Raw genomic sequence first — 27,788 nt, 5'->3', positions numbered from 1 at the left:
AATAAAACCAACCACTGATAGAAACATGGAAGTCAAACCTGGCTTTGTGATGATATAGCCTTTTTTTCCTTGAACATACAAATATATTTGAATTTAAGTTCAAAATATAAATCACCCAGAGAGTGAAATAAATGTGGGTATGGAAGGACGGTGAATGAGAGATGAAGGGTATGCTCATAATCCCCCATGGCGTGATAGTCATGGGTATAGATGTGCTATGAAATCAAGCCAACATCTGGCAGGTCACAGGCTCTGGTAAGTTACAGCATAAACAAATATTGGAAACAAATTGAAAGGAGTAAACATGAGAAAATGCTATGCAAATATGTAATCAACAAATGTCAGTATTTAAAAATATAACAGCCACTAGAAGAGAGAGTTGATCTTTACATTTTTTTATTTGTAAAAGTAACACTTTTTCTTTTGATGAAGTGTTATAGAAATATATCAAGTAAAAAGTGCAAATTCTCACCCATCTGCCTCCTTGCCTCAGCCATTTTTCCAGAGCTAATGTTAAGACACTGACAGTGGAAAAGGTAGTGATAATATACTAGATCAGGCATCACTTCGGTTGTAGTTACTTACAAGTTTTTTAGCACGGAAAATTTTAAACATGTAAAAGTAAAGAGAATAGTAAAATGAACCCATATATACTCAGCATCCAACTTCCACGAGGATTAAATTTTGCTAGTTTTCATATTTACTTTCTAACATACGAAGTCCAAAATGCTTGTGGTGATGGCGCCAAATTTGGCATCACGGAGTATCATTTATGTAGTGTGCTTTGGTGATACGAACAACGTATATTCTGTGTGCACGAAACCCAAAGAAGTAGCTGGAATACAGAGCACTCTGTGATGGAGCTAAAGTTGCCCTAGACGGAGCTATGTGATGACCGCTCATTCATGCTCATATTGCCTCTATTTTCACCGTTGTCACTGTAGTTTCTATTAGAGTGCCAAGCACATAGTAGGTGCTCAGAAACTGCTGTCGAATGCATGAGCCTTATTTGCAGTGTAGATCTCTGTAGCACAAAGGAGGCCACACACTGTAGCATGACTAGCCTTCACAGAATGCTTCCCAATGTATTAGGTGCTTACTAGGCGCTAGGCGCCTGCGCTCACCAGCTGTTGGGTCCTATTCTGAGTGCCTTCCATGCAGTAACTCATTTAATTCTTGCAAAAAACCCTATGAAGAAAGTACTATTATCATCTTTTGTGTTCCATAGGTATGCGACCAGTAAGTGGGTCAAGAGCCCATGGATAGTAAGGGGTAGATCTGGGGGTTAAGCCCAGTCAGCATGGCCCCAGAGTCTGTGCACTTAGCCACAGTCTTTGCTGCTTCACCCCCAGATGTGTCTGAATCCCATCTATGAGCACTGAACACACGTGGGCACTTGGACAGGCTGTGGTTGTACCTGTACGGCAGGGTTAACTCGCACAATCACGCCCGTGGTGCCGGATAATGGGAGGGTGCTGCCCATAGACCAGACGTTTTTCAAAACACGGACTTTGTCATTTTTCATGAACATAAGGCACTTCTAAGTACTGTGTGGGAGGGAATGTGGTAGACTGATTTCATTGAGACCCTGCCAAATTCTGGTCTTGTGGCCATCAAAGACGCATCATTTCCTCCAAGACTTCTAAAGGGGGCTATTACCACGGGGCCTGCAGGTTCTGGTTTGCATTCGGAGGAGACACTATCTTCCTAAGTAAGACCTGGAAGAGGAAGTGTCATGAATTGTAAATAAGCCTGGGAGAAAAGAATTGTTTGTAGATGGAAATGGAGAAAAATGGCCTTTTCCAAACCAGGTTCTATCCCCTCCCCCATGTCCAGCTTTGCCAGAGCCTGTCCTGTTTTATTTGCTAAGTTTACTAGCAGGAAGAGAGGAATTTCTTTAAGGATACCTGTGCCTCTTACAAATAAATATCTCCTAGATTAAATATTGGTACATCTCTACAGTGGAACGTCATGCCACTATTAAAAAGAATAAGATGGAGCCCTACGGGTTGATGAAGAATGATCTTTAAGTTATATTTTATTTTTTAAAAGACTTTATTTATTTATTTGAGAGAGAGAGGAGAGAGAGAGAGAGAGGAACTAGTGGGGAGAGGGACAGAGGGAGAAGGAGAAGCAGGCTCTCCCTGGGATCCTGACCTGAGCCAAAGGCAGACGCTTAGCCAACTGAGTGACCCAGGCGCCCCTCAAGTTATATTTTAAAATGAAAAAAGCCAACACACAGTATTTATGCCAGAGCCACCCTTGGTGATACACCCATAGCTCTACGTGCATACAGTTGGCTTGGAACAAAAGAGGAAGGGTGAAAATGCTTGCCTCTGCTGAGGAAGGCCTTTTCATTCAAAACTTTTTCATAGTATAAAAAAGTTTTAAACATATACATTCATTATATTTCAGAGTTAAAGTATTTCAGTTGTCAACCTGGCAAAGTAGAAGAGTAAATACAGCAAACATTTTAAACATAGGAGAAGAAAAGCAACACTTTACATTGGGTATTTCAGGAAGGGGCCTTTGGCCTAGATGCAGAAATAATAATTCTACCTCTTCCTCACCCCGAATGATGGTCATTTACCGAAGAGAGTTCTGCAAGATCCCTATGTAATGAAGTTAGGGGACGTTTGCTGTCACTCTCTAGGGGTGGGGAGAATCGGAGAGAAAAGGAAAGAGAATGTCTAAAGGAATCTGAATTCTCCAAACAGCACCATGAGGAGTCTACACATGCCGAGGCAGATAGCCAGGAGGTTTGGTACGGCGTGTTCTGGGTGCCGGGGGTCTGGGAGCGTCTGCTTCATTGCTTCTCCAGGGAAGCCGGCCTCCTTCTCCTTGGCCTAAGGCTATCTTGGCTGGAAGCTCTGTTCTGAAAAGGGGCCTGGTCAAAAGCCCAGGAAGAGTCACATAGGGGTTCCTTGTCAGGTAACACGGTGAACAAAAGCCCCTTCCCGAGGAGAGAGCCTCGCTCAGGGACGGGTGACTCTCACGTTGCGGGTACATAAGGGCCCTGGGTACCTACAGCTCCCTGGTGTCCTGATGTAGGTTTTTGGTGAAAGCCCGGTAAGGGGGTCTCAAATTTAAATGCCTTTGGGAGCTAGGCTGGCAACTTAAAAACATTCGAAGCTGCCAGGTGTAAGAGGAAATAGGGGGAACTCTGGAGAACTGAGCGTGTGTATATTCTGACTAAAGGCATTCAGATTCAGATTTCTAAACTACAATTTTGCTAGCCAAGCAAAACACTCGTCCTGGCTGGAGTCGCTGCCGGTCTGCGATCCTGCATTCGCCTGGGCTCAGTACCCGCTTTTCCCTGGTTGCTTCAACCTGCTGCTGATCCACGGTCTGACCCCCAGTCACTTCAGGAACGTGCGGGCCCCGAAGGCGGTCGCAAATTTTGGCGCGCCTCCTGAAGGCTCAGTGTCCCTCGCCCGCGCTCGCCAAGCTGTCCCCTCCTTCGGCCCCACCCGCATCTCGGAGTGCCCCAACCTACTGAAGCTTGGAGTGTCTCAGAAGTCCTTATGGGCTACATTTCATCTCTACCAGAAATGGAGTTGTTGCGCCTGGGACGTTCCCCCTCGGGAGACTCGGGGCCAGAGGCAGTGCCAGGGGAGCGCGGAGATCGGGAGACGAAGAGCGCACGGGAAGCGGCGGGTCCCGGCCCGGGTACCCGGTTGAGAGGCGGGGCCGGCAGCAGAGGGGAACCCCGCCCCGGACCCGCCCCTCATAGCCCCGCCCCCAAGCTCTAGAGTTTCGGCATCCAGCTCCCACCCTGCACTGAGTCCCGGGACCCCGGGAGAGCTGGCGGTGGGTGGTTGTGTTTCCTCTGCCCGCGCGGGGCATCACTTGCGCGCTACGGAAAGCCCAGAGCTGTCGCGCAGCGGGGATTTCCTCTTCTCCCGGCACCCGCAGACGCCCCTGCAAGCCGTGGCCGGAGCCAGGGCACCCTCCCCTTTGAGCCCCACAGTCTTACGCTGCGGCGCTCGTTCCACCTCCGCGCCTCCTTCGCGGGGCAGGCCCGGGGAGAAAGAACCGGCGCCCGAGTCCTGGGCACTGCGCCCGGCGCGAGGTGCGGGATGGAGAGCAAGGCGCTGCTGGCCATCGCTCTGTGGCTCTGCGTGGAGACCAGGGCTGCCTCCGTGGGTAAGGAGCCCACTCCCTAGAAAGAAGGCGGAGAGGTCGGGTGCGGGCGGAGAGATGGGAGGATGCGGAGAGGTCCTGGAGGCCGGATCTAACTCGGAATCAGAGACCTGGAAAGATGAAAAGTGACTTGACACTTTGTGTTTTTTCATTTACCAATGAGGAGACAGGCTCTTTGATTGGCCCAAGATTATCCAGAGAGTTGGTGGTCTCCCGAGCCCAGGTCCTTTTCCACGACTCTGGTCTCCGATCAGGGCCTCTGCTGGAGCTAGTCCTGCGGAGCCGACACCCCCTCGGGCTCTCTGGGAGGCGGGGGTGGGATGGCAGGCGGGGGTGGGATGGCAGGCGCCCGGGGCTGGCAGACAGGAGGTGTCCCCGCAGGCGGGAACAGGCAGGCGGTGGAAAGTTGTCCGGCTGGGCGCACCATCCTTGCCCGGGTGTGGGCAAGGAAGCCTTGCAGGGAGCGCAAGCCGGTTCGCTCGGATCGCATGCATCGTGCACTCAGCTCCGCCTCTGCAGGAGTCGAGCGGACCCCGGTGTGCTTTCCCTTCTGGCTGGAACCCACAAACACACCCAGTGTATGAGGTGCAGTTCAGGGAGGGAAACTTTTTTTTCCTTCCTTGGTGCAGGATGTTGCTCTCCTTGCAGAGAGAGGGTGAAATTAGGCTCTGAGCCGGGGTTGTGACAGCTTCCCAAAATGTCTCCAAGTAACAGTCACCTTCTTACGTAAAACAATAACATCTTTCAAAGCTTTGGTCCTTGGGATAAGCGCATGGTCAGAAGTTCACGTTCTGAAAACTTACTCTGCGGGACTCGGTAGCTAGATTTAACGCCGCTTGGCACTTTCCTTACCACCTAAAATTTCAGTCTCCTTTAGGATTAGGAACACACATGCTCTTGATGCAATACCTGTCTGTCTTTCTCTTTTCGCTTTACCACCCCCCACGCCCCCTTCTCGTATCTCTTTTCTGTAGTCACAGTTCGCTGATTTCCAGATTTCCTCTCTTTGGAGGGTGAGAAAGGGGAGAGGGTGGAGGGAAAAAAAGTCAAATAATTCAGGGAAAAATTCCTTATATTGAAATAAAAGAATCACATGTCTTAAAAAAAAAAAAAAGACACTCGTATACAGTAACAAGATCATCTGTCTATAGTTATTAAATTTTCTTAATAATGACTTGGTTCATGAAGACCAGCTCCACCATGGACACTCATTTGTCCCCGACAAGACCTCTCTCTCCCCCTTTCTGGTCTGGAACATGTGGTTGTTCTGTATCCCACAAAGAAGTGAGTTGCTTCTAAGCCTGGGGTGTTTCATAGCGCAGCAGTAGTAACTGTAATCGGGTTGTCCTCAATATAATGATGAGGTTGCCCTTTTGGAGTGTGTGACTTGCTTAATTGGATTGGGCTGTAATTGGTGCCATCAAATTCTAGAGACAGAGGCACTGTTGTTTTTCCTTCCTGTCTTTGAGCTGGAAGGGTAATAGCGCACAAATTAATTAATTTTGGTTAAGGGATTTGAACATAGAAGGGCTTTTTATTGAGTAGCAGCATATGAACTTCTTATAGTTATTTCTTTAGAATTTTCTGAAGAGCAGAACTTCAACTTGCCAATGAAAATGAATGAAGCTTAATGGAGCAAAACAAACTTGAATGTTGGTTGGTCCACATACATGAATTTGAAGTTATCATTATTGATACAGCCTTGTTGAAAAGATTTTTGTTGTATACATGTCTCTAGAATAGTATGGTATTGTCTTAGCTTCCTATAAATGGAGAACATGTCTTTAATTTTTTTTAACAGAAGAAAGTGTGTCTAGAGTGTGAGATGATCGGTGACAGTAATTTATGAGAGATCTTCAAGAACCACTTATTTTGGTGATAGGATGAACATGGTTTATTTAGAGCTTTGCCTTTACTACCATTTTTTTTTCTCACATAAATGTGCCCAAATGATGGGTTCTTTCTCGTTTGGATCATTGTACGCATTGTATTAAGTCCTGTTTCCAACATGTTTCTCAACCTAGTGTTTCCCAGCCAAGTTTGATACTTGTACTCATCCAAATGAGTTGTTTTCGTTTTCCTTTTCCTAAAGTGAGACGCTATTGTTCGAAGGCTTTCTATTGCTTTTAAACACTTGGATTTATTGTTGGTCTCCTTTCGGGGCAGTTATTTCCTTCCATATTGAAAAGTGCTATGCTAATTAACTGAACATGATAAGCCAGATCAATAGCTGTCCAAGAGTGTCCCATAGACCACTGTGTGACTGAGTCATCTGAAATGCTTGTTAAAATGCAGATTTGTAGGGCTAGGGATGTCTTACCCGTCCTAAAGTTTAAGAATTACTAGCCCAAACACAAGTCAGTACCAATACCAATTAGTTTCTGAGATTTATTGATATAACTTAATTTCTAGGTGTTTTTTTTTTTTAAACCATGATATTGATCAACAAATCTACAGTTGTGTCAGCAACCTGTTTTGCACATCTGGGTGAGTGTGTAGAAATATGTGTAAGCAGTTGTTCATTTTGCCTGCAGCTGTTCACATTGAGGTCCATAGATTCAATGTACTGGATATTTGCACTGGGTATTTGCTCACTCTCTTTACTCATACTTTTTCGTATTTGCTAATACCGTCTTATTTACCCAACAAGATCAGTGCCACTTTAGGCCTCGAGAGTCAGTGGTTCTTTTTCTAAAAAAAATTTATTTACTTATTTTTAAAATTCTAGTATAATTCACATGCAGTGTTACATAAGTTTCAGGTCCACAATATAGTGATTCATCAGTTCTATATGTTACTCAGTGCTCACCCTGATAAGTGTCCTCTTCATCCCCATCGCCTGTATCACCCATCCCCCCACCCACCTCCCCTCTGGTAACCATCAGTTTGTTCTCTGTATTTAAGAGTCTATTTTTTTTATTTGTTTGTTTTGTTTCTTAAGTTCCACAAGTGAGTGAAACCTTTGGTATTTGTCTTTCTCTGACTGACTGACTTTGTTTAGAATAGTACTCTCTCGCTCCATTCACATCGTTGCAAAATGGCTAGGTTTCATTCTTTTTGATGGCTGAGTAATACCCCCTGGTGTCTACATCTTCTTTATCCACTCATCTCTTGATGGACACAGGGTTGCTTCCGTATCTTGGCTAATGTAAATAATGCTGCAGTAAACACAGGGGTGCATGTATCTTTTTGAATTAGTGTTGTCATTTTCTTAGGGTAGACAGTCATTTGTTCTTAGTTGATGTGAGTTAAGGATCATACTAAGCTTGGGTGCTTACCAGCACCCATCACTTTTTAAGGTGATGTTTTGGAGATCTGGGTATTAGTTAAGGCCCTCGCATGGCGGACAGTTTTTCTATCTCTGATAGTTTTTCATTACTTACTAGCTCTTCACATTTAGTTCAGGGAGAACTCTGTTTTCTTGCTGTGGAGGGACCCATGGTGAGGAATCTGTCCTGTGGTTTTTTTAGGTAAAGACAGCTTCCTTGTACTGTAAGCTTGGTATCAGGAAGACCTCAGAGCTTTGATTAATAAGTTGAGAGTCCCCAGTAGTAATTTGTTAGCATTACCCTTTTTTAGTTCCATTCTCTAAGGAAAAGTGTATTAATAGGAGCATTATATGGACACTGGCAAATATTTTTTTCCCTCAATTCCTCTTACCTAGTTTTAACGTACAGGATTCCAACTTTGGCAGTTCAGTTACCAGAGGAAGTGCACTAGAAAATTGATAAAGGAAAATGAGACAATGTCATGGGCACTGCTCCCCCCCCCAACAGGGAACATAGATGAACTGTATAGAAATCTCTCTTAGTAGTATTCATTAATCAGCAATTTAGTCCAATGTGTGCATCCTATGCTTTATAAGAAATGTCAGTGGGTCCTTTCCCAAGGGAGTGAGATCATCACATGAAGGTTCATTTGGTTTCAATGTCCTATATCCTTTTGTAAGACCTTGAAGTTGGCAATGCAGGAAAACAGGAACTCCACCCCAGCTCCATGAATTGCAGAACTTTTGTGTTGGTTTATGACCATCTGCCCATTCTTCCTGTTATGACACAGTTTGTGAACTTTTACTGGGAATGGTGAAAAGTAAATTCACAGTTTTACACAATGAATTGCTGAAGAGGCCTTTTAAAGTATAGAGTGTGCATTGTTTATGGAAGGTGTTTCCTAGTGGGTCTGACTCAGTAGCAACTATATTCATTTATTTAATTTGTTTCTAGGTTTGCCTAGTGTTTCCCTTGATCCACCCAGACTCAGCATACAAAAAGACATACTTACAATTACGGCTAATACAACTCTTCAGATTACTTGCAGGTAAGGATTCATTTTAGATTCAGATTTCCTGTGTTAAGTAACTCATCGTTTATTGAGGGAAAAATAATTTCCATAAGCAGAATTGTAATGGAGTTGTAGTAATTGTAAGTAGTGAGGTTTCTAATAAATGATTTAATAATGAAAAAGTGAGAAAGCTCTTCTCCAAAAATTTTGTAGGATTTTGCTGGAAGTTTTTTCCTGCTACTCCCTGCCAACACACACACACACGTACACGCACACGCACACACATGCGCACATGCACACAGTATAGCACCTGGCACATAGTATATAGGAGACATTCAATAAATATTGAATAAATAAGTGAAATGAGGACTTACCCTTTTACCCTTAAGGGATGGAGTTGAAGGAATTTGGGGTCATATTTATTATATTCAGAATGGCTCTTGGACATTTGTTTAGCCCTTGCCAGGAATTTTATTTTATGATAAAATTATGACTGTAGTAGCAATTTAATATTGAGCCATTAATATTGCTGAGTGCACGTTCTGCACAGGTAATGGACTTTATGCTTTGGCTTGATGTTCTGGAATGCCTCCCTTCTCATGTGCTAGCAAGAAGTCATGCTACTGATTTTTTGCTAACTGGGGAAGCAGGGTTCTTTGAAAGGATGAAGAAGCATTTAGATTTTGTCTCATAGCCCTGACCCCAAAAGGAAAGAGAAGACCTTGGGGTTTAATGCAGTGACCCGGAGGCTTCTCAGGAACCCTTCAGTGTGTTTTTGGCAGAAATGTGGAGGGACAGGTGGAGGTGATGCTGTCCTCTGAGAAGAGAGCTAGGGGTCCACAGAGAACCTTGGGCAACTTACTGCATTGCTTACGCTAATGAACACCAGTGTTCAACACGACACAGATCTATTTTAGACTGCAGACTGTGAAGAATACTCTCGTCCCCTTATCAAGGGTAGGCAACCGATACCCAGCCCTTGGGAGAAGACATAGTAACCATGCTGTTTCTCTAGCTGTGCTATCTGAAGACACATTTCTTAGTGGATTTTCCTCTTACCCATCCTCAATAACAGAGGCTATTTAAAATCCCCACAGATCCCATACTCCCTTTTAAAACTCGTTCGAAAGAATTTCTTATGTCCTGAAAAAGCTATGGAGTGCGTTAAAGTAATTTCACTAATGTAGCTGCAACTTCGTGGAAATTTCAGATTCTTTGAAAGAAGAATCAATGTTGTTACATTCTTTTTGATGTGGACTATCTTTCTTAGGGCTTTGCAGGGAAATGCTGCAATGGAAGTAATCTCTGAATGTAGTCTGTATAAGGTCTCATGAGGCTCTTAGACAGTTGCACCCTCTGCCTTCGGAACCTTACTCCTTATTGTCTTGCCTGCACACTGTTACCTGACTACTCCGGCTTCCTTGCCATTCCCCTGATACTCCAGATACTCCTGCCCCAAGGCCTTTACATTTTCTGTTCCCTCTGCCTGGAACACTATTCCTCTGTGTATTCATATGGCTTCATCAAGCCCCTCCCTCCAGAACTCTTTACTCTTCGTACATTCTATATTTTCTCCGTATACTTAGCACCACCTGACATTTTACTTACACCATATTATTTTACTTACTTTAAACAAAATCAGCTTTATTGAGGTTGACTTACTATTTTGTTGCCTGTTTCCTCTGATTAGACTGAAGTTCCATAAAGGCATTGATTTTTGTCTGATTTGTTCACTGCTGTATCCCCAGACTTTAACATTTGGCCCATAGCACCTGCTTAAGAAATATTTGTTGAGTGAATGAGTTAGTTAATAGAAAACTCAGGAATCCTTGTAAGTGATGTCTGAAGCTGAGTTTATGACTTTCTGTCATTCGTCCATCCAGCCTGTCATTGTTGGTAGAAGGCTGTGAATCTGTCTGTTGAGTTTATATAAGTTTGAGAAACAAACCTTCTGTTTTCTTAGAAACAGCCTCATAGTGTGGCATTTCCCATGATTACTTCCCTGGAATTAATTTTTCAGGGGACAGAGGGACTTGGACTGGCTCTGGCCCAACAATCAGAGTGGCTCTGAGAAAAGAGTGGAGGTGGCCGAGTGCAGTGATAGCCTCTTCTGTAAGACTCTTACGATTCCAAAAGTGATTGGAAATGATACTGGAGCCTACAAGTGCTTCTATCGGGACGCTGACACGGCCTCGGTCATTTATGTCTACGTTCAAGGTAAGTAGTTACATGAAATTCATTTCCTAAGCTGATTTACCAGCGATAAAACAGGATAGGCACAGAGAAGAATCGAGTACAATGGAGTACGACAAAAGGCTCCTTCCAAAGGCTGTTTGCCAACAGGAATACACAAAATTATTCTCTCTTAAGGCTTCCTCTGAGAATAAGACTCATTGATTTGTTCTGAAACTTGGCCCTGTTACATCTCTTTTGCCCAGTCAGTGTGGTTCTGATCTTTGTTTCTAAGGGAAATCTGTGTTCACAACTGGCTGTGGGGATTTGTAAAAAGCCTTCTGATGTTTGAGAAAAAGAACCTGAAATCCTTGAAAAGGAGGATTCAGGGGTGCGTTATGATGGAGTTTCTGTGGGGAGATAGGTTATCTACAACAGGGTAGAAGATTTTCTCAAGAATGCGCAGGGAAACAGCCAGCGGCTCTGGAGCTGCTTCGACGTGAGAACTTTCCTCTTCTGACTTATACTTTGTGAAAAACAATTTTCATCCTCTTGTGCAAATGAAGATACTACCTCAAAGGGCCTTTTGAGGACAGTGTTTCTTTCCTTTGCTTGTGTGGTCCAAGATCTTGGATGATACGCCACGTCTTTCCAGAGTTTGCAATTGATACCACGGAGGTCAGTTTAATATCCATGTAGAATAAAACAAAACGTTGCCCGTATTTAGGATTTATAATATAAATTATTTTTTCGTTTGTGTTTCAAAAATCTTGTACTACCTTAATTTTCCTGTAGAAACCCGACCATACCTAAGATAGTTATAATTCTGTCATATAATTTTGGGGAATGTTAGTGTTGTATAGTACTTTGCTTGAATATACTAAATATTTTTCTTTTCAGTGAAAATGAGCTGTTTAGACATTTTACTTATACATTTGTATATATATATTTGCATCCCTGAGGATTTGAGGCAGGTGAAGATGGCTTAGACTTTTTTCCAGAAGCATCTTTCATAGAACGGAAATTTCATTAGCTTTGGGAAACACACTTGCATATCTCCATGTTTCAACAGTGCAATATGGCCAGTACGGTGGGAAAACGGAGACTACATCAAAATAACGTATGTCATTCCTGGACTGCACAATATTTGAGAACTGTTTTTGCCCAGGGTGAGCACAGTCCAAGATAGAATTCTATGCCCTCCTCCTGCCTCTGCAGAATTTGAAAGAGACAAGGCTCAGATCTTCGAGAATTTCTGGCTCCTTTTGATCTGGCAGTCTTGGGAGATCAGGCTTTCTCAGAAGATTGCAAGGATTTCCTGCTTTTAGCCTGTCTGGAAATACTACAAGATGAACCTCTCCCATAATATCTCGTTATTTCCTTCTTCCCAAGTCAGGAAACCTGGAGACATGTGAAAATTCATTTCACGAGTTACAGTAAATATTTTATTTTGGGAGGACGGGTGGTTGTTTGGGTTTCTTTTGTTTATTTCCTTTTTTTGGAATCCTGAAATAGAATTGATTTACTAAATAGCTTTAGTCTTACGTAAGGGGTTAACTTAGCTTCCAAAGACTTCTTCTGTAAGCAAGCTTGGTAATATTTCATAGTACGTGGATGAGAGGTAGGTAATATTCAGAAGTAGCAATCCCTGACACTGTTTACTTGTGCACTGCCTGTCTTTGGGGATACCATTAAATTCTGCTTCCTGTCTAAGACTAATGTTCTAGGAGGTGAGCTGTCCAAGATTTTGGTCATGAAGTTTAACAATGAGAAAGAAAGCACTGAAGTATTCCCCATGGACAGCCCTTTAATGTCCTCCCGGTCCCTACCTTACTTCCTTAGTCTTCTGTCCCCGTTCCCTCCAGCAATGGATGGAGCCAGGAAGTGGGTCTTGGCCTCATAAGATAATGGCTATGGCATGTGGTGGGCTGGATTGGCTGCCTTTCTGTGCTTTCCAGCTGGGAAGGAAATCAAACTTCTGCTGTTGCAGGGAATTAGCTGCCTTTCTCCCCTTGGTTTAATTAACTCCTTCTTTACTTGGACCAGCCATCCTGAAGAGCTCTGGAAATGCTTGATCAGGTGTGTTGGGCATAGCGGTCTGAACCATTAGCTCTGCGAGTTCAAGTACTACTTCGTACTACAGCAACTCTGTCTCGGTGTATTCACATTGTACGAACAATGCTCGAATGACATTACAATCTCTTTTGTTTTCTTTTCACTTTTTGCCATGGCGGCTTTTTGAGTTTTTGTCATTGAAGATATTAATGATTGCTGAATTTTTACTGAATTCAATAACCACTAAACATTATTTTATAAAGAATCTCATATGTAGTGTTCACAATCTTAAAATACCCACATGAATTCTTCTCTTGAATAATTGAATCCAAAAGTTGTTAGTTATTTTTCTGCTTATTTTAAAGATCCTTTGGAATCCATTAGTTTATTCTCATGGCCCCTGGACATTATTTGCCTGAAGAGAGAATATGCTTTTTTTAGCATCAATAAAATTCAGTAGGTAAAGTACAGATTGAACTTTAAAATTAATTTAAAATTAAAAAATTACTTTAAAATTTATGTGCTTGAAAAAGATTTAGTGTATATGAAGAATGTATATGTGTATATGAAAGTATATATGAAAAATGAAGTATGCTCCTTCATTTTGAAAAAAATTATAATGATCCATCTGTTTAAATGTGGAACCTATAAAATATACTCTACTCGTTGATGATCCTAGTAAAAGGAGTCAGTTTCATTCTAGGGGTTTTCTTTCAGATTTTTCATACACACACACACACACACACACACACCCTTTCTCCAGCATATCTTTGGAGCCAGATATCTACCAGCAGACCAACCTGTGGACTCCTTTGCCTGGTGTGAAATGTCAGTTCTCAATCATTTACTTCTCTGGTTAGAGTTTATGAACAGGAAACAAGATCAACTTCTCTAGTAAATGCTATTAACTAAGGGAATTAAATTTTCTTCTAGATTACAGATCTCCATTTATTGCTTCTGTTAGCGACCAGCATGGAGTTGTGTACATCACTGAGAACAAAAACAAAACTGTGGTGATTCCATGTCTTGGGTCCATTTCCAACCTCAATGTGTCACTTTGTGCAGTAAGTTACATCCTCTCCAATCATCTGCCATGGTTTCATAATGTTAAGATGGGTAGCCTGTATATAATATATCATCAACCATGTGTTTTAAAGATCGTTTGGGAAGGGTCGAAATGGCAATAAATAAAACTAGTTTATATTCTTTAGTGATGAATTCTTTAGTGATGATTTTACATGGTTTTTCACTTTGGGATAGCACTTTATTAAATATTTGATATTTCTTTTTCTACCCAGAGGTATCCAGAAAAGAGGTTTGTTCCTGATGGTCACAGAATTTCCTGGGACAGTAAGAAAGGCTTTACTATTCCCAGCTACATGATCAGCTATGCTGGCATGGTCTTCTGTGAAGCAAAAATTAATGATGAAAGTTACCAGTCTATTATGTACATAGTGGTGGTTGTAGGTAAGTGGACAGTTTCTTTCCATATCATTAATATCAGTCATTACAGGTTGGTTTCCTATATTAAGATCCTGGAGGTTAAGGTATAGAGGGGAAGGACAAAGGATAATGAAAAATATATTAATTCAAGATCTGGCGTGGGGAAATTCATTACCTCTACTCTTCTCTACCAAATAAACCTATGTGCAATTGAGTTTTTCTCTTTTTCTTGCCAAGACCAAGGATGGAAAAGAGTGTTATTACCGGAGCATGTTTTATGGAAAATTCAGTGTTCAGAGCATTGCTTGGCATCAGTTCTTTTAATTATACCTATTTTATGGAAAGTTCAGTAATTTACTAAGGCTGGCTTCATTGGCTATTGACTACTCAAATTTACTGCTTTTCTGTCCACTGGGCTACATCTTCGAGGTTCCTGCAGGTTTGTTTTCTAAGTCTCCATAGGCCATTTTGCTGGGAGTTACCAAGTATTGGTGAGGCCCTCAGGGAAAAGCGATAATGGCACATTTTGAAGTTGCATCATTTTTGAAAAAAATCCATGCTCAGTTATAGATTTGTTTTCTCTCTCTTTCTCTATGTTTTCAATTTACTTGCTCCAGGGTACAAGATTTATGATGTGGTACTCAGCCCCCATCACAGAGTTGAGCTGTCTGTTGGAGAGAGGCTTGTCTTAAATTGTACAGCGAGGACTGAACTAAATGTGGGGATTGACTTCAACTGGGAATACCCTTCTTTGAAGGTAACACTAACAATTCAAAGCCAGACCTCTCGATACTTTGATAATAAGCCCCAACAGAGTTGGCTTGAGAGATAGGGACCTCTGGCCAGATAAAATGTAAGGGCCTTAACTCTCTCTCTCTCTCTCTCTCTCTCTCTCTCTCTCTCTCTCTCACACACACACACACACACACACACACACACACACACACTTTAAAAGAATTGCAGAACATATAGCATCCATGGAAAACAGATGCAATGCCAAGAACTTGGTCCCACTTTGTTACTATCAGGCTGAGAAGGTTAGTTTTCTCTAGGTGATTACATCTTTTCGGGTTGCATTATTTCTCTGTGCTCCGAAGTCTTTGTTCTGTTTTCCCTTTAAGGGAATTTGTCTTTAAGAGGTGGCATGAGACATACTTCTCCTTAAACAGTGGTCATATTTATTGTGTTTCTGCCATCCATATCCATCTCATTCCTGCTATATGAGGCTTTCAAAATCTTAATTCAGTTGGTTCCATTTATTTCTCCCGAAACCAAATATATTGGTTGTCTAGATGATATGAACTATTCTGAAGTCCCTATTACTAGCATGAATAGTGCTCCCCAGGGGTGAAGACTTGATCTTGTGGGTATCTAGAAGCTACCAGGTGATGTTATGCTGGACTTTGAGAGTTCAGTGAACTCTTTTTCAGCATCAGCATAAAAAACTTGTTAACCGGGACCTAAAAACCCAGTCTGGGAGTGAGATGAAGAAATTTTTGAGCACCTTGACTATAGATGGTGTAACCCGGAGTGACCAAGGCTGGTACACCTGTGCAGCTTCCAGTGGGCTGATGACCAAGCGGAACAGCACATTCGTCAGGGTCCATGGTAAGCTAAGATCTTTGGAGCGATGCCGTGCCTTGAGAAGTGAGATAATTTAAATAAATATAGGTCAGCCGGTGATTCCCTTTGTGTTCATTCAGAAGACATTTCTGAGCTCCTGCTAGGGAGGCCATATGACCTAGGGGTCAAGAGCACAGCTTGAGTTCAAATCCCAACTTTAATAATGAGATGAGCTAATATGGTAAGCGCTCACTAAATTTTACTTGTTGTGGTTGTTGTTGATGCTATTATTAGTAGTATAATAAGCAGAGTATTATTATCTAAGGTAGTTTTTAAATTTTCATTTTATTGCAAGGCTGAGAGGCCTGTGTGCATAAGCATGGTCTTTGTAATTGGGGAGGCCTGGATTCAATTACTATCTGTGGGGCTTTGAACAAATAACCTGCTTTCTTATTTATTCTCTTTTGCTTATAATGATGTCACATAATAACACATAAATGTCTCAGTTTAAGTGATAATTCATATGGCACCCAACTTATAGGCCTTGGTAATGATTTTGGGTTTTATAATATGGGAGTTCATAGAAGGGTTTTTGCAGAGAGAGGCATGCGCCGGTTTATGTTTTTGTAGGATTACTGTGTATTTTTTTGAGAAAACTTTAGGGAAGTAAGGGTGAAAGCAGAGGGACCAATGGGGGCTAGTTGCAATTATCCAGGTGAGAGATGGTGAGTGGCTTGGGAAAGTGATCTGATTCTGGATATATTTTTGAAGATAAGCCAGCAGGATCTGCTTTTTGACTCAGTGGCTCTGGGGGGTAAGAGAAAAAGAATGGAAGATGATTTGAATTTTTAGTGTGAGCAAGTGAGTGAATGGTAGTTTTATTTACTGAGTTAGGGAAGACTGACAGGGAAGTAAGATTTGGGGAAACAGTGTTGCGTATGTTTATTTGGACATGCCCACTAAACATCTAAGGGGAGATACTTAATATATAAACCTGGAACCCAGAGAAGTCAGGGGAGGAGATACAAATTTAGGAGGAATGTGAATGGCACTTTATGGCTGAGCCTGGAGGAAGCCTGTGGGTGTAGGTAAAGAGAAGTGGTCTGAGGACTGAGTCCTGGGGCATATGGCGGGTAGGTATAGGGTGCCATAGGAGCAGAGAAGGAGCACCCTAAGGTCCCTGGAGGACTTGGAGAAGGCTTCACAGAGGAGCAAACGTTTGAATTGCGACTTGAACAGTCGGTAGGCTTGCAGTGTGCACCTGGAGAGAGAGAAAAGCAAATGCAGAGGCCAGTTGTGTGGGAGAAGCTGGACCATGACCAAGGAAAGGAAGTGTGGGGAAATCCCTGCACTGGGGCAACGCAGACTGCCCAGATCTTTGACTCTTCACTTGAAATGAAAAACTAAACCAAATGACCATTTATAATAAGTCAACATTTATGAGAATAATTATTTTTATTTTCTTCCAGAAAAACCTTTTGTTGCTTTTGATAGTGGCATGGAATCTTTGGTGGAAGTCACAGTGGGGAACCGTGTTGAAGTCCCTGTGAAGTACCTGGCTTACCCTACCCCCGAAATAAAATGGTAAGTATTGCAAATAAGTGCAAAGTGTTGTTCTACCTGGAAGCAAACCCTTCAGTTATACTAATTCCTGGGACTTTCCCCCCAAGGTATAAAAATGGAAGACCCATTGAATCCAATCACACAATAAAAGGGGAGAAGGAACTAATTATTATGGAAGTGAGTGAAAAAGATACCGGAAATTATACTGTCATCCTCACCAACCCCATTTCAAAAGAGAAACAGAGCCACGTGGTATCTCTGCTTGTGAATGGTGAGTTCATTCAGTTTTCCTTCTCTGCCCAAAATTGATTATAAAGAGTGCGATTATATCTTCTTAAACAGCCAGGCCACCGTTCCTTTGTCACCTGTTGCTTCACTCACATCATGAACGGGCTCCTATTTATAAAAGTGACCCAGAGCTGTAGAGTGGAAATGAGGTGTAGGGCAGTGCGCTCTGGGCATGTTGGCTTAAGACGCCATGTAAATGGACATATTGACGTACATGATGCACTTCCTGGCTACATGCTGTGAAATAGGAATGCCGCCAGGGACAGTTGCTGTGCTACCTTTCCTCTTTTCTCATGAAATTGCACACCTGGCATGCAAACGTGTAAGTCTTTTTGAATTTTGTGGGAGGCTGCTAGTTGGATGCACAGGCAGGTTCCAACTCAGAAGACTTTTGCAGGTTGACACTGTTGGCTTGTTGGAACTTAAAATTTTTTTTTTTAAACAGTAGTCTAGGATCTATCTGACTCTGAGGCTATAAAGGGCAAATACTACGTTTTTGATTTAAGGATGATCTGAACGTTGTTTTTCCAAACTGCAAGTGTTCTGGGTGGGGAATAAAATGGTATCATGGTCAGTCAAGTAAGTGTAGGAGATGTTAAGTCGTTGTATAACAGATGTCTTTATAGCAGGACTTATCAGGATCTTCATTTGACACGTTCACGTATATTGCCATTCTCCAGGGGAAGACGTAGAGTATGGAGGGTTTGACAGTTATTTGACCAGAGCATTCCCCTCCCACCCTGGAAATCTATTAACCTCTTGTCCCAAACACAGTTTGGGAAATGCGCTTCTGTTGGAATTCTTTGTTCTCCCCATCACCATGGCATATGAAAACGTCACGATCTTCTTTTGTAAATTAAGGTGCTTTCCCATATATCCTGCCACTGCTCTGTATCAGTCTGCTGAGCTCGGCTTCATTTCTTTTCTGGGACATCAGCTTCAGGGAGAATTTTAAAGAAACAGGTTCCAGAAATGTCACTCAGAAGCCACTCAGGAGTAGGGCGTTGGGGCATGGCGAGAAGCTGGAAAGCTAGTAAGTAGGGTGGGGAGAAGAAAATGAACACAAAATAAAGATGTAAAAATGGACAGTGTCTAATCCATCTCAAGAATTCGTGAAGTCACTAAACGTTTGGCTCACCCTAGCATTTACCCTACTATATAAAATAAACGTAAAAGGTCAAAATCTGAGAGTATAATCTAAGGCTCTAAGTTGATAGTGATGGGGGAGTCATTTTGCATTAACGACTTTGGAACCAAGAAAAGGAAAGACAGAAAAAAAGGGTGAGAAAGAGGGAGAGGGGGAGGGAAGACAATGAAGAGAGGGAGGGAGAGAGGGAGGAGGAAGGAGGGAAGGAAGTGAAAGAAGGGGAGGGAGAAGGAAGAGAAGTGGGTGACCTTGGGCAAGATATTTAACATTTTTTTTCAATTTTCTCATGTGTGATTAAATGAATTTATCTATGCAGAGCACTCAGAACAATGGCTAGCCCGTAATGGACGTACTTGCTGTGCTAGTCACAATGATTTTCTTTCTTTCTGATCTTTTGAGATTGGGAGCATGGGGAGAGTTATCCCTATCATGTGGACCGAGAAAAACTGAGGCAGAGGGCGGCCAGACTTGCACACAGTCCTCCACTTAGGAGGATGACGGGTATAACTCGAAGTCACATCTCCCGTGTCCAAGTCTAGATGTTCTTTGAAAAAGGAAAGGAGGGCAAAATCATATGCTTATAGAAACGTAGGCACTTTCTGTTCCTCAAAGTGGACCGATGATTAAAACGTGGCTCTTCCCATCTCCAGTCCCACCCCAGATCGGTGAGAAATCCCTGATCTCTCTGGTGGATTCCTACCAGTACGGCACCACACAAACCCTGACATGCACGGTCTACTCCGTCCCCCCGCCGCATCACATTCGCTGGTATTGGCAGCTGGAGGAGTGCGCCTACAAGCCCACGTGAGTAGCCCACGTCCTCATTTGCCTGCTGTTGTGCGTTTCTTACAGCCACACTGTGGTATGACTCCATTCCATCCCAAGAAGGCCATTCCTAGAGAAAGTTATGCCCCACGTGGTACTTTCGCTATCCTTCCATCTTTCTCCATGTCTTAACGTTTTAGGACATGTCTTTCCTTGGGGTGTCCCACCTTGAGATGAGCTAGCTCCCTCTTCCCAGCTTAGCCCTGGTGTGCACGCCTCTCCAAACGCAGGCTCTTTGCTCACTTTGCCAGTTGCTAATCTTTGGTGTTTCTCCTTATGCCAATCAACTGGTGAATACCACCTCTCTCCTTCTTATCTGGGAGAAGGTCCATCTCAGAGGAAGAGCTGATGGATATGGGGGAGCCACAGGTCTAGCTGCAGCCTTTGGATTCTCAGGCCCGGCTTATCAGGTTCTCACACAAGTCCAGACATCCTTAGGAAGACAAAACAACAGGCCACCCACTGCCACCCCGAGCAGTTCACTTCCTGTTGTTGTTTTTGAGATGGCCACCACTAGTTTCTTCCTCAGATGCTGATCATTTCCTACACAAAGGCCACAGTCCCAGGGAGATTACTTTAAGAAGCCCAATGACTTCTGAGTTTCCTTGTCTTCCTTTGAACTAAATTAACTTGAATTGTCTTGTCGATTCAATTTATGAATGGAGGTTTGTTCCCAGAATAGCTGTTTCCCTCCTGTATCCTGAATGAATCTACCTAGAACCTCTTCCTTCTTTGCTGAGGCCTATTTTTAATTGGCGCCAAATCGCGTAATGTGGTAGGTAGGGTGCGTTGAAAGTTATTTCTAAGAACATAATAACCAAAGTCTGATTCCTTTCCTTGCTGTGGATTTGAACTAAAGAAAAATAACAAGAGCTGTGATTTCTTCCTTACAGCCAAGCTGTCTTGATGACAAACCCATATACTTGTAAGGAATGGAGGGATGTGGATGACTTCCAGGGGGGCAATAAAATTGAAGTCAACAAAAATCAATTTGCCCTAATTGAAGGAAAAAACAAAGTGAGTTTGAAGTTCTTTAATTTCAAAATCTGTCTCTCTCTCTTTCCTGGAAGGATAGAAGGATGGAGTGGAAGCATGGGGTCAATCATACGTGAGGGATATTGGAGATTGATAGTCACATTAATTGTACAATGAAAAACTAATATATTAAGTCAGTTTGAAAACACCAAAGACTTTAGAAGTGCCATCGACTTACTGATATCTTATCGGAGAAAGGTAAAACGTGTCTGCTGTTAAATCCATACGTCTGTTGTAAGGTGATTCTGATTTTACAGGTACGGAAATGAGAAAACGTGTACTGTGTTAGAGCGCTTTATTTCCTTGTCGGTTTCCAATGCCCATGTTGTGTGATGCATGAGCCACGCCAGCGTAGTTGTAATTGCGTGGATTTGAGAGAAGTCAGTGCAGCAGTATGAATGGAGTAGGCGGGTCTCACGGGTTGACTTCTAGTCTGAATGCATGTGCATAAACACAGCCTCCATTGTTTATGGCCCGGGATTTGTGTTTGTTTTCTTTTTTTTTTTCCATAGACTGTAAGTACCCTTGTTATCCAAGCGGCAAATGTGTCAGCTTTGTACAAATGTGAAGCCATCAACAAAGTTGGGAGAGGAGAGAGGGTGATCTCCTTCCACGTGACTCGTGAGTACCACTCTCCGCGGGGGGTTGGGTCTGTCGCCAGGTGGGCGCTGAGCGTCTGATACTCTGTGGTCCTTCCATTCCTGAGTGGCGTGGTGTTTCAGGGGAGGGCTCGGGCGGATTCCGGGTGCTTCTGCTCATAAATGAAGACTCCTCAGCTAGCGCCTGGGCTCCTGTGAAGTCGGGACAGCTGACCCTCCCATCCCCTCAGGGGAGAGAATGGTGTCCCATAGTTTTTACCCACAAGTCCTGCGTCATCGTTATGTCTCCACCATCCGAGTCTAGCCCAGCGCTTGGCTTCTTGGGGTTCCTTCGGTGTTGGTGGGCTTGCTGCTGAGCGGATGACAGCAGTGAGTTTTCTGGAGGCAGTTGTAATGTCATCGGGGCAGTTTCCTCCCCATGCTGCTGAGTCTTCGTGTTCATCTTCGTTCTGTGGATAAGCTCTAGCTGACCGGACTAGGTGGAAGAGTTCAGTCCGGGCTAATGTGTTGTCATAAATACAGCTTTAATGTCATTGAGTGTGGTGCGTCAATGAGGAACTAATTTTTAAAGTTCTATGTTATAGTGATCTGCTTTGAACATGTTTTAGATTTTTTTTAAATCTCAAAAACTGGGTTTAGAGCTCAAAGTGGAGATATCATATGTGTCTGTGGAATGCATCTTGGTAAAATAAGGCATTTGGGGCCCAAACCACCTAATTTGATTGTCTCCTGGTGTTGCATTGTCTGGGATTGCTAGAGCTTCACTGTTCTTGGTGCGTTATAGCAGTCCGAAGGCAACAAGAAGAGACTAGCGTGCTGCCCAGATTAAATCATCATTTTCTAACCATGGGTTTTATATTTCAGGGGGCCCTGAAATCACTTTGCAACCTGACACCCAGCCCACCGAGCGGGAGAACGTGTCCTTGTGGTGTACTGCAGACAGAACTATGTTTGAGAACCTCACGTGGTACAAGCTTGGCCCACATGCTCTGCCAGTCCATGCGGGAGAGTTGCCCACACCTGTTTGCAAGAACTTGGATGCTCTTTGGAAAATGAACGCCACCAAGTTTTCTAATGGCACAAGTGACATTTTGATCATGGAGCTCCAGAACGCATCCTTGCGGGACCAAGGAGACTATGTGTGCTTTGCTCAGGACAGGAAGACCAAGAAAAGACATTGTGTGGTCAGACAGCTCAAAGTGTTAGGTAAGGAGGCAATTCTGGGTCATCAAAGACAGTTGGAATGCCTTCAGTGTAGTGCGTTTAGGGACTGTAAGAAGATTACTGTCCCATAGGAGCATACGAGGTAGACTGGTGCACACTTACCTTATTCACTGAACGTTCTTGAGGCAGAAAGAGGCTAATAATGATGAAATGATGTATTTAAAAGAGAAAATAACATGTTTCTTTCCAGCTCTGATGATAGGATTTCACTAGTATCTCCAAGGAATAAGCTTAAACTGGGAAAATTCCTGCTTTATTCTTGGCATTCATTTATTTTCATAGAGAATTCCTACTATGAGCTAAGAAGGTTTCAGAAATTCACAGTGGTGAGTAGGTAGACGAGGTGAGAACACAGGCAACCACTGGGCAGTCATGGCACATTGAGGTCTCTGTGTCCGTGAGGACAGGAATTGTTTTCTGTCTTACTCCTTGCTGTAGCTTGCATCGTGGAACATAGCGGCGTATACTAGGTGCTCAGTAAGGTGTCTGCAGCATGAAGAGTATGATCAGGGGGTTGTTTAGGACCCAGCATAAAGATCAATAGGATGATAATTTCAGTGAGCAGATAGCTTTGTACATTCCCCAGGGAGTCACTCCCCACACCTCAGCTAACCTTCGTCTTGCACAAAAGCTATGCAACCATGCCTCTGTCTCTGGGGAAATCAGACAAATGTGGAAAGTTCTCTTTGTGTCCACTCTCTCCATTTTCTCCTCTTCTTAGTGTCCCTTCCCAGTCTCTGGGATGCATGTGGTGTCTGATTTTACTCTTAAGAAGGGAAACAAACTGCCCAGGTGAATGAATCTGCCCAAAGTTTTAGAGGAATAATATCTTCTTCAGAGGCCTTGGCATATTTTAAGAGGTATCTTCAGACAGATCCTAGGAAAGTGTTTGCTAGTGTTAAGACTTAGGTGTCAAAGGAAGGAATACTTTTGGGTGAAGTCATTCCCAGGGCCCTCATATCATATCACGTGCATGATCGTTTGTTTTCGGTTCGCCTTGGTCTGGTTTCAAATTAATGGAAGAATTCAGAGAGAGATGTGAAGGAGGCCATGCCCAGGAAATTTGTGCCCACAATGAGCTGGTTTGCTTCTCTAAGGACTCCTAAGTTGTTTTCCTAAAATTATTCTTAGAAATAGACTAGAGCCCAGGACATTTGCTTAAACTCCAGTGTAGTTCACCACTGAGGTAATCTCATTCTGTTAAATGTTGAAGGGGATCCTTTCAGCAAGATTTCTCTGGGAAACAAACTGAGGGTTTTAGAGGGGAGGGGGGTGGGGTATAGGCTAGCCCAGTCGTGGGTATTAAGGAGGGCACGTATTGCATGCAGCACTGGGTGGTATACGCAAACAATGAATCAGGGAACACTACATCAAAAACTAATAATGTACTGTATGGCGACTAACGTATTATAAAAAAAAGATTTCTTTTGCTTGCTTTGGACAAGATATTTCTATAACCCTTTGATGGAATGGCAAATCTGAAGTTTTGCTATACATTGAAACCATGGGCTTAATTTTCTTGAAATCTTTGACTTTTCTTTAGGGATTATTGTCTTGCTCATCTATGTTTTAGTGGAAACAGCACTGGACTAGTCTTTTAGGTTCACCAGATTCTGTTATTAGTTCAAACGCTTACTTAGTTATAGGGACTGGGACAAGTTGTTTACCCCCGGCCCCAAACTGCAATTCTTTCATCTGTGACGTAAGATTAATGTTCTTGTCCGTCCTAGGACTGATAGTGAGCAACAGAAATAGCATAGGTGAGTTTGTAAAAAGTGCCAAATAAATATAAGGCATTCTTTGTTGAATTACACTGAAGTTTCACACTTTCCAAGAGAAACATGGCAGCATTCATGGGTGTCCCTGGCTAGAAGTTTCATGGGAGGGAAAGTTTCCCCTTGGGGAAGCTGTGTCTGATTAGAGGAAAACCCCATAAAGGTGACAACCTTTATTTTGTGATGTGACAACCAGCTAGAATGTTTAATGTTAATGTTTAATAGTCGTTCTAATTGGATGACTAATTAGGAATGTTCAAAGAGGTGTAGTGATCTATCCCAACTGTGCTGACTTGTTGCACTTAACTTGACTCAGTGACCAACAGTACCGTCATCAACTTCTGTGTATTTGCAGTTTAGTAAATCAACAGCTTAACTGTTTATGAAGTTTAAACTACTTATTAGTTTACTGATAAAACCATTTCAAAAGTTATAACTAAATGTGTGATTTTTGTGTGCGTGCATAGAGCGTGTGGCGCCCATGATCACTGGAAACCTGGAGAATCAGACTACAAGCATTGGGGAAACCATTGAAGTCTCATGCACCACATCTGGGAATCCCCCTCCACAAGTTACGTGGTTTAAAGACAATGAGACACTTGTAGAAGACTCAGGTGAATACACTATGTCTATCTCTCGTTGGTTGCAGAATTCTCTTGGAGACGTGCTCTAAACCCCACATGACGTCTTGATTTGTTTTAGGTAGAAAAAAAAAGCAATATTAGTGTCCATGGTCTGGCTCATTTCCTGGACTCAGAATTAAAGTATTCAGAGCCTTGGTGAATTCTCATGGAAGCGGGGTGGTGAATCAGCAGTGCGTCCTGTGCCACTCTTTGGAAGTAGATACTAGTCCAAGAAAAGGACACCGTTGATATTTTTAGATTTTTTTCCTGAAAAACTCCGCCAGATCACATCACAAATAGAAATAATCATTTTTATTTTCTCTTAGGAATTGTACTGAAAGATGGGAACCGGAACCTAACCATCCGCAGGGTGAGGAAGGAGGATGAAGGCCTCTACACCTGCCAGGCATGCAGTGTCCTTGGGTGTGCAAAAGTGGAGGCATTTTTCATAGTAGAAGGTCAGTGGAGATGCATGGACATGTCAGGTGGTTTTAAAAACTTAGCTTGTATTGTATATACACTCACTCACTTTGAGTGATTTTTGGTATTCTTTGTACTTTGTGTATGTTCTACTCTAAGTGCGTATTATTTTAACCAGAAAACATAATCAGTGTTATTTTAATTCTGCTTGCATCACACTTCCTATCCTTGCAGTTTCTCGCTTTGGAAAAATTCTTAGCCAGGCAGGTGGAATACCCTCCTTGCCCTTATTTTTTCTTCATTTGAATGGTTCGGTTAACTTGTTGTGGAAGCGATACCTCTATATTTACTTGGAAAAACATTGGAATTATTGCTCAGCTATGAAAATCAATGCCATCCTGATAATCACAGGGGTTCACAGTTTTCACTGGACTACAGACAGTTAAAATGTATTTGTGAACAATAGGCCCTTGCTTCTCTGATGTGGAAGTTTTAGGGTGTCTAGATGTGAAAGGAAACTCCCATGTGTATGCAGGAGTGAAGTGAAATCTGGCATTTTCCCAGATGGGAAAGGTAATTTGCGACAGGCTATTTTCTCTTCAGAAGTGTATTCCATCAGGGGAGCAATGAAACTCTATTACGTGGGTGAAGGAATGGTATGCGCAAGGGGAAGAAAGAAGGATGGTGACAGAAGGAAGAACTGATGAATTTTTATGAACTCAACTTGTCTCTCAAAGTCTAGATTTTAGTTCCCTACATCTGTCAAACGTTGATGACTTGTTTTCCAATTTGTAGGCTTATCACCATTTCATGAACTGCACTTGCAAAAAAGATTTCAAGTGTGTGAAATAAATAAAAATTTCAAGTGACATGGTGTTTTGTCACTTCCAAGGGGCTTCATGTTGAGGGCAGATCCTAGCAGGGCCTTCCGGCTCTCTCCCATGCTCTGCCTCATCTCTGTTGGCTGTTTGCAGCGGGCTCCCCGTGCCTAAGCAGGGAACACTGGCACAGAGCTTGTATTTACTGAGTACCCGAAGGGAATACTAAGAAGAGAGGCAGATATTTAATTCTTCTGTAGGTTCCCAAATGTTACTATGGGAATATTAACACACTAACTTCATAGACAATTGAATCTTTGAACTTTGTACTATGTATAATGGACCTTTAGGCCTCTGTGTATAAAAAGAAAATTATTTCAATAGGACCACCAGAGAAACAGAATCGACTTTCGAGCCATACTTGGTACTTGGTTCTCCAAGGTTAGCTCTTACTTGGCTAACTAGTTAATTCCTTGTCCTTCTGCCTTTTTGAGGCTGCCTTGAGCCATGTGACCAGCTTATTTGATTCACACCGCACTCACCCAGGGGGGGCCCTGGGTGATAACTGGTTCCTTATCACCTCTTTGCTAATCACTCCTAGTTGAAAGCCTCCTCTGGCATTTAATTTCTCCCACTCAGAGCTGTCCTCTGGAGCCCTGAGCATCTGCAGCTTTCCCTACCGACCTCTACCTTACCTTTCATGGGTGGTTTAAACTCATTTTATTGCCAGACCATGCAGGATGCACTCATCTCTGCTTTCTCTCTTTTCCTAACTCAGGCTCCTGTCACACAAGGGCAGGGAAGTGTAGTGGCTAACTGGTGTTGGACAGACTTTGTTTAACTCTTGACCATTCCCCCAACTTGCTGTATGCCCTTAATGAAGGAGCTTAACCTCTCTGATCTTGTTTCTCCATCTGAAAACTGAACGTTGTTGAGAAGATTAAGTGGGATGACGTATTTAAAGTAATGAGCACCTAGGGGGTGCATGGCAACCAATCACTCACTGGCCATTTCTTATATAATCCTTTCTCGAACTCTGTACAAATGAAAACAGACTATCCGTGCAAAACCAGACATTTATTTTCCCCAGAAAAAGGCCACTATAAGTCATTCTAGAACTTCCTGTGAATTAAAACATGCTTCTTTTCTCCCCTATAGAATGTGATCTGTTTTCTTTCCACCAAAGACTTCTCTTTCTCCAAACACTTCATATGTTTTTCTTATAGGACATCGACATTTCTATCCTTGATATCCTTAATTTCTGTCCTTAAATTTGGAATTTTATCGTTAGAGGCTTTCATGGGCAGTGTTTTGCAAACTTTCAATTATCCGTTAAGAATGTTATAGACTCCCTCCAACTTAGACTATTACTGTCTAGGATTTTTTCCAAGTTGGCGAACTTGAGATCTTGCTTTAGTGTAGAACTTTGTCATCTTATAGCAAAAGGTATGAGTTTCCACTGTTGATGCTCATTCAGTTGCATCTTTCCAGGTGCCCAGGAGAAGACAAACTTGGAAGTCATTATTCTAGTAGGCACGGCAGTGATTGCCATGTTCTTCTGGTTATTACTTGTCATCGTTCTACGGACCGTTAAGCGGGTAACAAAATCATTTCCCTTCCATCCCATGTACGTTGGTTTTCATGATTAATGAAAGCTGACTGGGGCTCTTTGAGTTGTTTCTTCCCATTGTTATTGGCTCAATGGGCACAATTTTATTTCAATACAATAACATTCTTTCCCACTTTCTTTTGGCTGGACCACTGGGCTTTAATTGATAGAAGCCACTAGAGGAGAAAAGGGCTTGGACTGTCTA

At 42.7% G+C, this 27,788-nt stretch overlaps 1 protein-coding gene across 7 annotated transcripts in view; it reads left to right on the top strand.

The window, feature by feature from the left end:
- KDR (kinase insert domain receptor) overlaps positions 1-27,788 on the top strand; it is a 180,692-nt gene that overhangs the window by 133,731 nt on the left and 19,173 nt on the right. For 4 of the 7 annotated variants that reach the window (XM_026508913.4, XM_048211779.2, XM_026508912.4 and 1 more), the window contains exons 1-16: positions 3,770-4,146; positions 8,367-8,460; positions 10,445-10,641; positions 13,585-13,715; positions 13,950-14,118; positions 14,712-14,851; positions 15,525-15,702; positions 17,127-17,241; positions 17,328-17,491; positions 19,306-19,459; positions 20,374-20,497; positions 21,028-21,136; positions 21,979-22,320; positions 24,581-24,727; positions 25,063-25,194; positions 27,466-27,572. In XM_026508913.4, the coding sequence (XP_026364698.2) occupies positions 4,080-4,146; positions 8,367-8,460; positions 10,445-10,641; positions 13,585-13,715; positions 13,950-14,118; positions 14,712-14,851; positions 15,525-15,702; positions 17,127-17,241; positions 17,328-17,491; positions 19,306-19,459; positions 20,374-20,497; positions 21,028-21,136; positions 21,979-22,320; positions 24,581-24,727; positions 25,063-25,194; positions 27,466-27,572 (2,370 nt within the window). In that variant the 5' untranslated portion in view covers positions 3,770-4,079. Of the gene's footprint in view, positions 1-3,769; positions 4,147-8,366; positions 8,461-10,444; positions 10,642-13,584; positions 13,716-13,949; positions 14,119-14,711; positions 14,852-15,524; positions 15,703-17,126; positions 17,242-17,327; positions 17,492-19,305; positions 19,460-20,373; positions 20,498-21,027; positions 21,137-21,978; positions 22,321-24,580; positions 24,728-25,062; positions 25,195-27,465; positions 27,573-27,788 lie in introns of those variants that run through there. The other 3 variants (XM_057309528.1, XM_057309526.1, XM_057309527.1) reach the window with 1 other exon arrangement.

The sequence above is a fragment of the Ursus arctos genome, unplaced genomic scaffold (assembly GCF_023065955.2).
Source record: "Ursus arctos isolate Adak ecotype North America unplaced genomic scaffold, UrsArc2.0 scaffold_9, whole genome shotgun sequence".
Lineage (NCBI taxonomy): Eukaryota > Metazoa > Chordata > Mammalia > Carnivora > Ursidae > Ursus > Ursus arctos.
Note: the sequence above shows the minus strand (reverse complement) of the source record. Positions and strands in the feature narration are given on the sequence as shown.